This window comes from Arachis ipaensis, chromosome B2 (genome assembly GCF_059453495.1).
Source record: "Arachis ipaensis isolate K30076 ecotype BB chromosome B2, ASM5945349v1, whole genome shotgun sequence".
Taxonomy (NCBI): Eukaryota; Viridiplantae; Streptophyta; class Magnoliopsida; order Fabales; family Fabaceae; genus Arachis; species Arachis ipaensis.
Window position 1 is genome coordinate 107,343,987 of NC_142437.1, and position 11,800 is coordinate 107,355,786.

Below are 11,800 nucleotides of genomic sequence, written 5' to 3' on the forward strand. Positions count from 1 at the left end.
TAAAATTTAAAACTAAAAATTATTGTGTAATAAAAACAAAAGATAAAGATTGAATTTTAATATTTTAAGTCATAACAAGATATTTAAGTTAACTAAACTAATTTTTTATTTTTTAAAAAAATATTACTAATTTTTTTACCAAAAGTTTGGGAGGCACCTCTAATCTTAACTAAGCTCCCTGCTAGTAATTGTTAAGCAATATTGTAGCTCTACAAACTAAAGGGTCTACTATACATACTCTATATCCTGATAAATTTATTTAAGGTAGTTATCACTTATTTTCTCTTATATATATAAATAATAATTTTTGTCCGTTTTGAAGTATCAATAATTACACTCCTTCAACTTCATCCAGAGTAACTCGCTGGGGAGGGTAGCGGGTTCTTCGCTCATTCGCGCCACCAAGTTGTGGCTTGCTCAGCCAGGGGATGTGACGATCTCCCACATATACTGAGAGAGAAATTGTTGTGCCGATCTTCTTGCCAAAAAAGCGCACACCCATACCCAGAGGATTAGTGTGCTTCTCTGCTCCACCGGCCTTCCTCCTTCACGGCCTAATCAGTGACGCCATGGGAACGAAGCTCACTAGAGTAGTTCCACCGTAGTTTTTCTTTTGTTTGTTGGGCTTTTGGCCCCTATGTTGATCAAAAAATAAAGATGGGGCCAAATGATATTTGTTACAGGTTCAAATGAGGAGCATATATCAGAGCATAATAATATTGATTGTGTATAGCTATCAAACCAAGTTCCCCACGAAGTCAGTTTCACTCGTATATATGAGAAAATCATTTCTCATTTCTCATTAGTATTAATAAAACACCATTCTTGCAAATACAAAAAACCCCTTATTGAACGATTTTTTATAGGAATTTGTTGGTGCCCAAAAATTCCCAAACCCCCCCCCCCCTTTTGAAGGCCCAAAGGAACAGGCCCGATCTATTAAACTTGGGCACACATGACAAAGTCGCAAAGTCATGAAACCTAAGTTGAGGGCATTGTTGTGGACAAGTAACGGACAAACAAGATTTCAACTACTATAAATAGGGCGTTATCAACGTTAGGCGGATGGCTCAAATACAAATACAATGCTAAGTCAGCAAAACGACTAGCAAATAATATAAATGTATATCTGACAATAAATACTCAATGAATATACGGTTAACATAAAAAACAGGGGTTCTAAAGTAGGTAAAGGCATTCTAAATTTCTTAGCAAGTATACTATTGACTTAAGTTTTGGAATGCTTTTGTAGGTTGTCCACTAAGCCTGGTCAAATCAATTCACTTTAGGATCTCGTTTTTCACTCATCTACGTATCATCAGTTAGGTACGAACACTTCTTTTAATTCAAAATCAACAAAAATGGCTAAAGGTTACAAGTAATACAAGTGGAGCAAGTTGAGATTTGTAGAAGATTAAAGAATATTATAGAATTAAACTTTATCTAGAATCAAGTAGATTCTTATCAAGTTAGAAGACTCATGAAATTATTAGTAAGTTGTTCAACTTGCATAGTCAAAAGTTCTAGTAAAAAATTGCGACTTGAAGATAAGTTAGTTTAGTTACAATCTTTGACTTACTCAAAGAATGAGTTATTAGTTATATAAATTAATATTTATCAACTTCTCATATAACTTAGAAAATATGAATGTAAAAGAAGACTCTATTAAACACACTTGTGTAATTTGTGTAAGTGGTTCATAATGTGCAATTTGTACATAACTTAATCAACTTATAAACCAAATGCACCTTCACAAAATACTATACATAGGATTAAGGCATTTGTTAATGTATGTCATGTTTTGCTTAGAATTAGTGAGTAAGAGAAAAATAATAAGGTCTCTCATATGTATAATTCCTTTGTATAAATTTCTATAATATCTAAAAGAGTATTATAGACTTCTCTATTTATTGTGAGAAATTGTAATTTTATCACTTTATCATATTATTTTTACTATTGTTTAAATTTCTGTTTAATTCCATCTATTTCTCGTCCACAAATTTTAGTTCCATTATTTGTCCTTATTAATTCTGATACCTAATATGTCAGCATTGTAACACCCTTTTAAGTACGAAGAGCATATTGACAAACACTTTAATGTTGTAAATCCAAAATTTACATTATCTTATCAACAAGGTTAGGTTCAATTACCTTTTTTGCAACCAGCACTCGAAATGCTTGGTGATCTATTCTTTGGCGGTAGTGTTATGGCAACTCTTTTTTAAAAAATACTGGAACATACAATAGCATGTTTGCATTAATTCATTTAGTGGTAAAATAGGCAAATCTATTAACCAAGGCCGAACACCTCCTACATTCATATTATACGGTCAAAATTATCATCTCATGGGTAGTTTACTATCACCAAAAGAGATTACTGCAAAATTTGTTATATTTACGACACAAAAAATGAGATAAACAATTGAACTTCAATTGTAAAATTAGTATTCAAATTTAATTCATAAATTATATTTTTTCACCAGATATTTATTACTTGAACTATTTACGATGTTAATTAATAATTGTTATATTATTTGCAGCTCAAATGAAAAGTCCAATCAATTGAATGTCGAGATTGTTTCTGATCTAATTAACATGCTAGATATGCACAATGTCGTTACAAAATCATTCTGTATTGTAAGAAAATTGATTAGAAGTAATCCACAAACTAATATTCAACTTCGACTATTTGATAAAAGAGACAGAGATAAAAGACGGTACAATCTATCATCTGTTAATAAAGTTGTAGGTTTATTTGTAACGAATTTTGATGGATGAACCCAAAAAAGAGATATTGTCATTGAAACAAAATTAAGATTACTTAAACATATATCTAAGTTGAATCCAGCTTACTTGGGTCTATAATATCTACTACTTTTTTCTTAAGGGAAAAATAGTTGGAGAGAAAAGATTTTATTGAACAAACTACCCAAAAATTTGACCAATGGACTAGGATACATTAGCATGAGAGGTATTTTTGCATTTAGAATACAACATAAACCTTTGGTGGGATTTTTTTAAATAAATATTTAATTGAAATAGGTATTTTGGACACTATTTACGTTTTTAGATCTCGTTACATATTTTATTTACCATGTAAACAAAATTATTATACTTATATCTCGTTTACACTGTAAACGAAATATAATACGATTTTAGTTAGTTGTATCTCGTTTACAAACGAGATATATATATATATATATATATATTACTAAAAAATTTACGATTAAAATAATATCAATTTAATTTTTATTTTTAAATTAATTCAATTTTTTAAAAATTAAAATTTTTTGTAAATTGCCTCTCTAATATAATTTAATTTTATACAATTTAATTTTATACAATGATATTAATTTTAATTTTTTTAATCTAAAACTAGTAATTTTTGGTGACTAAAACTAGTAATTTGAAACCGTCCATTTAAGATCAATATATTGTTAGAATATTTATTCTAATTGTGGTCCAATTTGTTAATATAGAAATTAGTTTGGGTGGTGTTGTAATTATTCATTATTATATTGACAGTTGGTCTGTTCTTTGATGGAAAGAACACGACTGTTCATCATAAACTTTATAAGATTTGGGTCCCCAATTCTGATCATAAGAAAAAAAATACACTTTAATTCCATCTGGCTCTCTGTGATTCAAGAATTGGAAGTTCCAAATTAAATCAAAGAATTTATTGGCAATGGCTGGAAGTACGTAAATTACTGGTTTTATAAAGAAATCTAACATGTGGTATCAGAGCAAAATTGTCTCTGCCTTGCCATTTTCAAAATTTAATTACTGTGCATTATTTTGATAAATTATTTTCAAAAGAAGGATATATAGTATGAATTTTGAAATAAGTAAGAAAAACTATTGAAATTAAAATTGACGTACCATAAGAAGAGGGAATAATAAATAATATTCTCAGAAGGAATCTTCTAAATTTGTGTGGTAGTTGTTCTTCATAATAGTATAATTTTCATGATTTTCATAAGTTTTCTTATTCTTGAATAAAAAAAAAAAACAAAAGAGAAGAAGAAGAAAGGGAAGACGGTGGAAGAGAGAAGACAGAATGAACTTGTTTCACGTTGAAGTTGTTGTGTTTCAAAATTTAAATTTTATTATAAAAATTCAAATTTTGGTTGGAGTGAGGTTTGAACTTGGATCTTCTAAATATTGCCAAAATATTTGTCCACTAGATCGTCTCCCCTTTAATATTATTCATGTTACTCAATTTATTTATTTGATGATTATATTTGCATGCAATATAAATTCTCCTGCTGCATATCATATTGTGATTAATATATGATTTATTGAGGAGTAGCCACAACATCCTTGATAATAATTATATTTAAAGAGATCACATAAATATTAATATGATATATTTGTAATTATTGTGAATTATATAATAAACTTACCCACAGAAATTTATTATATTATTCACATATAATTAGATTGAAATAGAAAATATTTCTTACTTCTTAATTAGCCTACAGGTATTAAGAAGCAGTATTTTATTTTCTAGTTTCAATACTTTAGTTAGTATAGTGAATATTATGTGTTAAAATCTTTGCCCACAGGTAGATTTTAATGACAATCAATATGATTCATATTTATTTTGATATGACTTGCATTGGCATGTATTATCATATATTATAGATTTTGATGTGCCTATTTAAAGTTGAATAATGTTAGCATGATTTATTATTTGCAGCAGTAATGATATCTGAAACTGTATCTGAAGTTCATTTGTTAAGTGGTGACAACTATAAAGAATGGAAAGATAAGATTCTCTTTCACTTAGGGTGTGCAGACCTTGACTATGCTCTTCGTAGGGAAGAGCCTCCGACACCTACTGATGCTAGTTCTCAAGTTGAGGTAGCATTATACGAACGGTGGGAGAAATCCAATCGTTTAAATATGATGTTCATTAAGTCTCGTATTTCAGCTAGTATCCGAGGTTCAATTCCTGATTGTAGGAATGTCAAGGATTATATGAAGGCTATTGATGAACAGTTTGAGTCTTCTAGTAAGACACTTGCAAGCACCCTAATGGCACAATTGTCATCTATGAGGCTTACTGGCATAAGAGGTGTGCGTGAACACATCATGAGGTTGAGAGACATTGCAGCACAACTGAAAGCTTTAGAGGTTGAGATCTCTGACTCATTTATGGTGCATCTTTTTCTGAATTCTCTTCCTGCCCAGTACGGACCATTTAAGATTTCTTATAACACACATAAGGAAAAATGGTCCATTAACAAATTACTGGTGATGTGTGTGCAAGAAGAAGGAAGGCTAATTTAGGAATTTGGTGAAAGTGCACTATTAGTGACAAATGACGGTGGTAAAAAGCAAGCTCATAAGAAGAAAGGAAAGGGTATTGTATCCCATCCTATGAAGAAAGAAGGTGCACGGTGTTTCTTTTGTAAAAAGAAAGGACACATGAAGAAGGAGTGCCCAAAATTTAAAGTTTGGCTTGAAAAGAAAGGTACTAACCTTTATGATCTTATTCCTTCAGTGTGTTTTCAATCTAATTTTGTTGAAATATGTCATGACACTTGGTGGATTGATTCTGGTGCTGAAATTCATATTTCAAATACCATGCAGGGTTTCATAAGAAAAAGGAAACCGATAGGAAGTGAACTGAGCATCTATATGGGCAATCGGATGCGTTCACGTGTGGAAGCTGTTGGAACATTTAGGCTTGTATTAAGTACTGGTTGTATTTTAGATTTAGAAAGAACCTTTTATATTCCTGATTTTTCTAAAAATTTGATTTCTTTATCTAAGCTTGTAAAACAAGGATTATGTATAAATTTTTATGATGATTCTGTTGACATTATTAAAAATTCTAATATTATTAGACGTGATAATTTAATTGGTGATTTATTTAAAGTCCATTTAGCTAATAATGTTCCATCTAATCTTATGGTTATGCATGGTAATGGTATGTGTAAGGTCCCACATCGGTTGGAGAGGGGAACGAAGCATGCCTTATAAGGGTGTGGATACCTCTCCCTAGCATGACGCGTTTTGACGAGTGAGTGTGGGGGTTTCGGCTATCATCCCTATCGTCAAAGACAAAACCGTGAGGCCTTGTGTGCCAAAGCGGACAATATTGTGCTAGCGGGTGGTCTGGGCTGTTACAGATGGTATCAGAGCCGGAGCACGGATCGATGTGCCAGTGAGGGCGCTGGACTTCCTTAGGGGGGTGGATTGTAAGGTCCCACATCGGTTGGAGAGGGGAACGAAGTATGCCTTATAAGGGTGTGGATACCTCTCCCTAGTATGACGCGTTTTAACGAGTGAGTGTGGGGGCTTCGGCTATCATCCCTATCGTCAAAGGCAAAATCGTGGGGCCTTGTGTGCCAAAGCGGACAATATCGTGCTAGCGGGTGGTCTGGGCTGTTACAGTATGAATGAAAAATCCTCCATGTTGTGGCACCGAAGGTTGGGACACATCTCCATTGAGAGAATAAAGAAATTAGTAAGTAATGGAGTTCTTGAAACTCTAGATTTTACTGATTTTGATACTTGTGTGGATTGCATTAAGGGAAAGCAAACCAAAAAGTCTCAAAAAGGTGCTAAGAGGAGTTCTGACATATTAGAAATAATTCACACTGACATATGTTGTCCTGATATGTCCTTAAGTGGTCAGAAATACTTCATCTCCTTTATTGATGATTATTCACGATATATGTATCTCTATATACTTCATAATAAATATGAGGCATTGGACGCTTTTAAAGTTTATAAAGTTGAAGTAGAGAAACAATGCGGAAAGAAAATTAAGATCGTGAGATCAAATAAAGGTGGAGAATTCTATGGGAGATATACTGGAAGTGGACAAGCACCTGGTCCATATGCAAAGTATCTTCAAGAGCATGGAATTGTGGCACAATACACCATGCCTGGTACACCAGATCAAAATGGTGTAGCTGAAAGAAGAAATAGGACTTTGCTGGATATGGTGAGGAGTATGCTTAGCAACTCCAATCTTCCTTTATCCTTGTGGAGTGAAGCCCTTAAGACAGCTGCGTATATATTAAATAGAGTTCCAACAAAGGCAGTTTCTAAAACGCCATTTGAGCTATGGAAAGGTTGGAAACCTAGTTTGAATCATATACGCATTTGGGGTTGTCCTACTGAAGTTCGGGTTTATAATCCACAAGAAAGGAAGTTGGACCCAAGGACGATAAGTGCCTATTTTATCGGCTATGCAGAAAAGTCTAAGGGTTATAGATTTTATTGTCCCTCCCATTCAAGTAAAATAGTTGAATCTAGAAATGCAAGGTTTTTAGAGCATGATGTAGAAAGTGGGAGAAATCATCCTCTTAAGGTTGTTGAGAATGATAATGTTTGTCAAACCTCTCCATGTACAAGAGTGATTGTTCAATACAATGCCCATACAGATAGGGTCAATGTAGAACAACCTATTACTGATGTTCCACATCATGAAGATAATGTTCAAGTAGATCATATGGTGGAGGATCAAACTCTTCATAATGAAAATGTTGTTCAAGAACATATTGCTCAAGAGCAACTTCAAGAAGAGGGAGAACCTGTTATGCCACTACCTTTACAAGAGGTTGATGATGCAACATTAAGAAGATCAACAAGAATTAGAAAGCCTGCAATTTCTAGTGACTATTTAGTATATCTTGCTGAGTCTGACTATGATGTTTGTGATGAAAATGACCCAACGACGTTTTCACAAGCAATGAAAAGTTGTAATTCCAATTTATGGCTAGATGCTATGAAGGATGAAATGAATTCTATGGCAGATAACCAAGTTTGGGATCTTGTAGAATTGCCTGATGGGGAAAAGGCCATTGGCTGTAAATGGGTCTTTAAGACCAAGAAGGATTCCTCAGGCAATATTGAGCGCTACAAGGCTTGACTTGTTGCTAAAGGATTTACTCAAAGGGAAGGAGTTGACTACAAGGAAATCTTTTCTCCTGTTTCAAAGAAAGACTCTTTCCGCATCATTATGGCATTGGTAGCACACTTTAACATGAAATTGCATCAAATAGATGTGAAAATGGCCTTCCTTAATGGAGATTTGGAAGAAGAGGTTTATATGAGACAACCCGAAGGGTTTATCTCAAGTGCTAGTAAGGAGTTAGTTTGCAAGCTTAAGAGAGCAATGTATGGTCTTAAGCAGGCTTCCCGATAGTGGTATTTGAAGTTTCACAATGTGATTTCTTCATTTGGATTCATTGAAAATATTTCTGATCAATGTATATATCACAAGGTTAGTGGGAGCAAGATCATATTTCTCATCTTATATGTAGATGATATTTTGCTTGCAACAAATGATTTAGGGTTGTTACATGAAGTGAAACAATTTCTCTCTAGACATTTTGATATGAAAGATATGGGTGATGCATCTTATGTCATTGGCATAAAGATTCATAGAGATAAACATAAAGGAATTTTAGGTTTATCTCAAAAAGCCTATATTAATAAAGTTCTTGAGAGGTTTAAAATGCAAAATTGTTCACCAAGTGTTGCACCTATTGTGAAAGGTGACAAATTCTGCTTAGATCAATGTCCCAAAAATGAACTTGAAAAGAAACAAATGCAAAATATTCCTTATACTTCAGCCGTTGGAAGCCTAATGTATGCTCAGGTTTGTACAAGACCTGACATTGCTTTTGCTCTTAGCATGTTGGGAAGATATCAAAGTAATCCAGGAATTATCCATTGGAGAGCTACAAAGAAGGTCTTAAGGTACCTTCAAGGGACCAAGGACTTCATGCTTACATATAGACGAATCGACAATTTGAAAATTGTTGGATACTCAGATTCAGACTTGGCGGGATGTGTTGATTTTAGAAAGTCAACGTCAGGATACATCTTTATGCTTGCTGATGGAGCAGTATCTTGGAAGAGTGCAAAACAATCACTTGTAGCCACTTCTACCATGGAAGCCGAGTTTATTGCTCGTTTTGAGGCTACATCACAAGGTGTTTGGTTAAAGAATTTTATCTTTAGGCTTAAGATTATGGATTGTATCTCTAGGCCATTGAGAATATATTATGACAATTCGGCTGCTGTATTTATGGCTAAGAATAATAGAAGTAGTAGTCGAAGTAAGCACATCGATATTAAGTACTTAGCCATTAAAGACCGAGTTAGGTCTAATGAGGTACAGATAGAGCATATTAGTACTAAACAGATGATAGCTGATCCTTTGACAAAAGGCATACCACCAGGATTGTTTAAGGATCATGTTACTAGTATGGATTTATATTCTGTAACATCACTTATATGACTTATGTTATATTCTATGACATATTTGGATATGAAATTCCTATTATTGTTTGTTTCTCATTTGGTAAGTATATATGCGCATACATGATTGAGAATGACAAATAAAATTCAGTGAATGATCTAGAATAAGCATTGGGCTTATTCCTACAGAAATACCACATGAAGAGTTTATTCAGTTAGGAGATATTACATTGTAATACATAGAAGGTAATACTCGATTAATGAGAAACTACCGCTATGATTCGTGTAATTTGTCTTAATTGTTTAAGCATAGTATGTAATTACAAACTATACGTAACAAATGTTGGACCAAGTGGGAGAATGTTAGAATTTTTATTCTAATTGTGGTCCAATTTGTTAATATAGAAATTAGTTTGGGTGGTGTTGTAATTATTCATTATTATATTGACAGTTGGTCTGTTCTTTGATGGAAAGAACACGACTGTTCATCATAAACTTTATAAGATTTGGGTCCCCAATTCTGATCATAAGAAAAAAAAATACACCTTGATTCCATCTGGCTCTCTGTGATTCAAGAATTGGAAGTTCCAAATTAAATCAAAGAATTTATTGGCAATGGCTGGAGGTACGTAAATTACTGGTTTTATAAAAAAATCTAACATATATTATTTTCTTAAAAATTAATCCATTAAAATTTAAAATCAATACATTATTTTTCTAAAAATAATCCATTCGAATTGGGGGAATTTACATTTGAAAAAAAAATTAATATTTAATAAATGAGAGAATATTCGAGATAAAAAGTTATTAAATTAAAAGAAACGTGAAGTTGATGGCAAATGGGCACAATTTAAACGATTATCTCTTCCACTTTTTTTCTCAATAATTTAATCAGTTATCTCTTCTACTTTCTGTTTTAGGCCATGGATTCCTTACTTCTACTTTTATGTGGGAGTACTGTTAACCCAGTTAAAAATATTTATAAATTGAACTCTATTTTTTATTTTTGAAAAAATTAATAATTAAAATTTTGCCTCTCTAATTTTATTTTTCACACTTTTTTTCCCTTTTAACCATAGTTTCAGAGATGAGAGATGTCTCTGCTAGGGTTTTTCTCACTTTTTCCACTAATGCTCATGTTCTTCTCCCATCTCTGTAGCTACCATGCTGCCTGCACTCGGCACTACCACCACCACTTCTACTGCCGCCACACCACACTTTCTGGTTCCTCTGTGTTGTTGTGCTTTGTCTCTGCCCCTGCGAACTACTCAGGTTTCATTTTACTTTATTTTGTTTTAATGCTTTTTTTATGGCAATTCTTGTGAATTTGGAGATTTTTCTGCTGTCTTTGCACTACAGTTTTTATTTAATTTTATCCCTCTGTCCTGCTTTTTTGCTTTTTCAAAAAGAAATTGCAGTAAGTCGCTGAAGCAATCTTAATTATGTGAGACATGAGTCCGAGAGATATATCATGCAGAATTGGTGTTTCTCTATCATTAGAAGTTAAATCTTGTTGTCTATAGAATTGTTAGACTTAAAAATTGATTAGTTATTATTTTGTAATGTGTTTGCATAATCTTGTTCAGCTTCATACGAATACTTTCTCACTTGCTTCTATCTTTATTGGGTAAGAGCAAATTCTCCGCCGTCTACAAAGGAGTTCTCAGAGATGGTTTTCATGTGGCCATCAGAAGTATTAATGTGACATGTTGCATACCTGAGGAAGTTGAATTCTTGAAGGGATTGAGCCTGCTAACCTCACTGAGACATAAAAACATTGTAAAGATGAGAGGTTTTTGTTGCTCAAGTAGTAGAGGTGAATGTTACATTGTCTACGATTTTGTAATCGGTGGCACTCTATATATCTTGATATGGAAGATGGAAGTGAAAATGTGCTTGAGTCGTCTAAAAGGGTTTCCATCAGCAAGGGCAATGCAAAAGGTTAGTTCTTTTTTTGACACCCAATATTTTCTAAGAAACTCATTGTATATTAGAAAATTTGCCTCTTTCTTACAACAAGGTATTTTTCAACTATTTAGTGTTTAACATTGGTTACATGAATTAAGACGACTATTATGAACCTATAGTAAAGATTAAACTATAATCATTATGCAGAATGAACATAAGTATCTATCTGGTTGATATTGAGTATTTGCTAATCCTTTCTAACCAGGTTTTGGATATCTGCATAGCAATGAAGCAAGCAAACCTACAATAGTTCACCAAAATATTTCAGTCGAAAAAGTTCTTCTTGACAATCAGTTTAACCCATTGATCTGGATGCTGGGATCCCCAAGTTTCTAGCAGACGACATTGTTTACTCAGCACTGAAAGTTGGTGCTGCCATGGGATACCTAGCTCCTGAATACATTACCACTAGACGCATCACCGAGAAGAGCGATGTTTCTGCATTCGGTGTCATTGTTCTTCAAGTCCTGTCTGGGAAGACAACAGTAGGGGGTTCAATCAGAATGGCAGTTGAGTTTTTCAGATTTGATGATTTTGTGGACACAAATATAAAGTGAAAATATTTGAAATCAGAAGCAGCAATTCTTTCAAAGATTGCAGTCAT

The 11,800-nt window shown here is 33.1% G+C and overlaps 1 protein-coding gene across 1 annotated transcript; it reads left to right on the plus strand.

Moving 5' to 3' along the window:
* Positions 1-9,264: 9,264 nt before the first annotated feature.
* LOC148575150 (proline-rich receptor-like protein kinase PERK3) lies at positions 9,265-11,753 on the plus strand. The gene is made up of 4 exons (XM_088506080.1): positions 9,265-9,331; positions 10,388-10,500; positions 10,861-11,169; positions 11,526-11,753. The coding sequence occupies exons 1-4, from the start codon at positions 9,265-9,267 to the stop codon at positions 11,751-11,753; spliced, it is 717 nt and encodes a 238-aa protein (XP_088362206.1).
* Positions 11,754-11,800: the final 47 nt, after the last annotated feature.